At 39.5% G+C, this 3,877-nt stretch overlaps 1 protein-coding gene across 1 annotated transcript in view; it reads left to right on the top strand.

Moving 5' to 3' along the window:
- Window positions 1-283: 283 nt before the first annotated feature.
- ARHGEF38 (Rho guanine nucleotide exchange factor (GEF) 38) overlaps window positions 284-3,877 on the top strand; it is a gene marked incomplete at its 5' end in the record, with an annotated part of 9,312 nt that continues 5,718 nt past the window's right edge. Inside the window, 2 exons of the mRNA XM_009077664.1 lie at window positions 284-388; window positions 1,750-1,872. Of these exons, the coding sequence (XP_009075912.1) occupies window positions 284-388; window positions 1,750-1,872 (228 nt within the window). The remainder of the gene's footprint in view (window positions 389-1,749; window positions 1,873-3,877) is intronic.

The raw sequence follows: 3,877 nt of genomic DNA, 5'->3' as shown, positions 1-3,877 counted from the left end.
CTGGGGAACACCACTAGTGACTGGCACACGCCCGTGTGCCTGTCATAAAGCAACTCCCTGCTTCCACAGGGATTAAAAATCACATTCTATGTCATGTTGCCCTGTGGTTTTGACTTTTCTTGAGTTAAAACTGGGGCTTGGGAGAATTAGGGGTCGATCTATTCTGTTTTCAAAGGGAGGAGTTCAGGGAAGGCTTGGGATTTTCCTAGCAGCACTCTGGATGTTTCTTTCATTAGCCAGGCTCTTTTGGGCTGCCAAAATAACAGTGCAAATGTCATTTTAGGTGAAAGATCAAACTTTTAATAAGGAAGAAAAGTTGTTTCGAAGTTTAGAGAAGACTGTGAAACTGTGTGTGAAGAACATTTCGCTCTCTTCGCAACATTTACAGGTGAGTACAAGCCTTTTTGCAATCTGTGGCCACACACCCTGTCCATAACCAGTTTAACATATATTTCTGCCACCAGTTAGGCAACACCAAAGTGTTTATAAGCAGGCCTGACTACATCACAATATTAAATAAGTGAGCTGTGCTGCTGCTGCATTGCTGAGCCCATGGCAAATAAAGTTTTGAAGGCCACACTTCTGCATTTTTTCCCTGACAGAAGCAGGCTCTGTGGAGACCCACAGGTGCAGGGCAGAGAAAGTGCTGTGGGGTGGCACAGTTAGGACTTCCAATCACTGAGAGAAGCTGGCATGCTCATCTACTGCAGTGGAGCACCAACTGCTTCTCATTAAAAATAGAGGAACTGAGTTGCAGCCACATGAATTAAAATGTCCTAAAGTACATATTTTGGATGTGAGGACTCTTTCTTTTTTCCTGTTGCTAGATTGGGTTGAGGGTTAGCATTAGATGTCCAAAGTGATGAAGTGTAATCATCTTTGCTTCAATTCTCTCCAAAGATGAGGGTTGTCTTGTCACTTACCACCTCTCCCTCTTACGGGCTACTTGACAAGTTTGTAGATGGCATGAGGCCTGGCAAAGTGCAAGTGAGCCCTAACCAGATACAAAGGTGTTTGAGAGGCAGGTAAGATCAATAGCCATCTGGCTGGGGCTCTCAGCACAGCAGGCAGAGGAGGGTCAGTGAGCTCAGCTGACAGGGGTTGTTGCCTGGATGAAGCTGTCAGTGCCTTATCCAAACAGATGTGCACTTCATTAAGATTAAAGATCTGAGTACATGCAATACACCACTAGAGTCCTACCTAGTCCCCCCAAAAGAGGCTTTTGAGGATGCATGGGTCTTGAGCTGGCTTCTTGCTGAGGCAGCAGGCAGAGGAGGGTCAGTGAGCTCAGCTGACAGGGGTTGTTGCCTGGATGAAGCTGTCAGTGCCTTATCCAAACAGATGTGCACTTCATTAAGATTAAAGATCTGAGTACATGCAATACACCACTAGAGTCCTACCTAGTCCCCCCAAAAGAGGCTTTTGAGGATGCATGGGTCTTGAGCTGGCTTCTTGCTGAGGAGTAGCTGATTTCCAGTGGGACATTGATTAGTTTAGGGCACAGGGTTTTTTTCAGTTGAACATTAACAACTTGATTCTTAAGTAGTTTACATTGAAAATAGACAAACCACAGGAAAATATTATCACAGTAAATAACCCCACAATGGCTGGAAACTGCACAGCAGCTGCACAGGTGTCAGAGTTGGAAAATATTTCTATCAGTATTATTGCAGTTATCTGCATGAACGAATGCAGTATATTAAAACAGATTGTAATAGTGTTTCATCTTCCTGCTATCTTCTTGTTTAGGATTCTATACATCTGGCTGCCCAGAATATAATTGGGCTTCAGGAAATCTTGCAAGATAAAGATGACAATGTCAATGACTGTTTGAAAAAACGGAACAATGCTGCAAATTTATGTGAAGACCTTGTAAGTTTATGCAATGTTCACTGTTACCCAGGTATCGGTATGTGTGAGAAAACAGGTGTATGTGAGGAAGACTAGGACAGAAAAGAGCAAGAAAACTCACCTTAGGAATCCATTGAGAAAGATGAGTGGTTTTTTTGGTTGCGTTTCTGTAAGAAATTAGATAGCATTGTGTTTTCCCTAGAACTAAAGAAAACTTTGCAAGCTAAATTCCTGGTTTTATACTAAAATCTTCGTGCTAAATGTGCATGTTTCATCTGAACTTCAGACAGGAGCAGCAGGTCTTTGCCATGCTACTTTAGTTACCAGCACTTGCAGTTTTAGAGTGACTTTTGTGATCTTTATTGTGCTCATGTACTGTTAGCTCCTGGAATCACAGGTCTGTGAAAATCACAGATTTATTACCTTTTCAAGTAAGTTATTATTTTTAGAGTCATAGAGTCATAGAACCGTTTAGGTTGAAAAAGACCTCTAAGATCATCAAGTCCAGATATTAACATTGTGCTGCCAAATCCTTCATATAGGGAAATAATAAAAAATCTGAATATAGCCTATAGTAATTAATAAAGTAATTTTAAAAAATGGTTATAGTTTTTCAACTAGTCTTTTGCTTTCAGAATTCAAATTAACTCTAGTGCCTGGCTCTAATAAGATAGCTAAAATATCTCTTCAAAATGGGACAGGCTGCTGCTCCAAACAGATGCTCAAGGTGGAAAAATTCAGAGGTGGGGGTTTTCTAACACTTTCCTAGCTTTGTGCAGACTAAAATATAGCCATTCAATCCTTTCCAAAACACTGAAAATGGAGTCTGCCAAGAAACAGAAGGATCTTTGGCAGACCACAACCTCCAGGATAATGACAAGGAAGTAAGATGATGTATTTCTTTTCCTTTGAAATTCCTACATTTGAAAAGCACCTCTTTAATGAATCTCAATAACCAAGAAGATATTTTCAATGTCTTTACAATGTATGAGTACTCCTCTGTCATTGCAGTGGTGAATGTGTCCAGTGTGGAGCTGTCCCCATATTCAGAAACATAAAAGAAAAGTAGAATCAATTCCACAATAGATGAAACAGAATACTTCTTTTTAGAAAAAAATTGTAACACCTATTGGCCCATGACCCAGCTGTTCTGGAGGTCTGTGTAATTAAATAAACCCTCCAACAACTTAATCTTACTTGCTTTAACTGTGGACGTTGTTATTAACCATGTTAATTTCTACTTATTATCTGTTCATGTCTGTGTCTTGGATTTACAAGATTACAAGGATTCTCTATCCTATGTATAAGTTTTTTGAAAAAAGCCTTTTGTCTTGATATTGCACAATGAGTAGATGCTTTCAGTGGACAACCCATGGTGTTCTTCACATATTTGCCTGAAAGGTTGTTATCAAGGGAGATCTCAGCAATGGGCTTGGGTTAATTTTTTTTTCCCTTTGTGCATTTGTCAATAATTAATACCTTCCTCTCTCATTAGATTTTAGGGAAAATTTTAGGGTGGATATCTCTTCTCTTCCAGAAATCAGGCCCAGCAGTTTGGAAAAATGTTTTCTCAATGCATTAAAAATTGGTTCACTAAACACAGCCCAGTTTTTCAGGTGGAACTAAAGTAGGAGCTGTCTAGCCAGTGTACATAATCTTGGCCTTGGGCAAGCAATTCTGGAGCTAAAATGGATCTGTCCTCAACTGTGATATGTTTTGGAGGGTACAGAGACAGATTTTTTATTCTTGCATTCAACCCAACAACTTAATTCGCATAGAATGTCCAAGAATTTTAATATGATGATGTTTCACTCACTACAAGCCTGTGCTGTATTTTAACAAGTGACTTACAAAAATAAATTTGATTTCATGCCATATTAATCCCTTGAGACAATTAGAGACTAATGGAAAAGTCTGAGCAAGACTGGGTTTTTTTACCAGGTGTCTAATTTTGTTGATTACTAGAGATAAAACCAACAAGCATAACCTAATTTAATCAAATCAAGTGATTGTTTGTGTTTGCTTA

Source organism: Acanthisitta chloris, unplaced genomic scaffold, assembly GCF_000695815.1.
Source record: "Acanthisitta chloris isolate BGI_N310 unplaced genomic scaffold, ASM69581v1 scaffold22280, whole genome shotgun sequence".
Taxonomy (NCBI): Eukaryota; Metazoa; Chordata; class Aves; order Passeriformes; family Acanthisittidae; genus Acanthisitta; species Acanthisitta chloris.
This window is presented reverse-complemented; position numbering and strand designations above follow the sequence as displayed.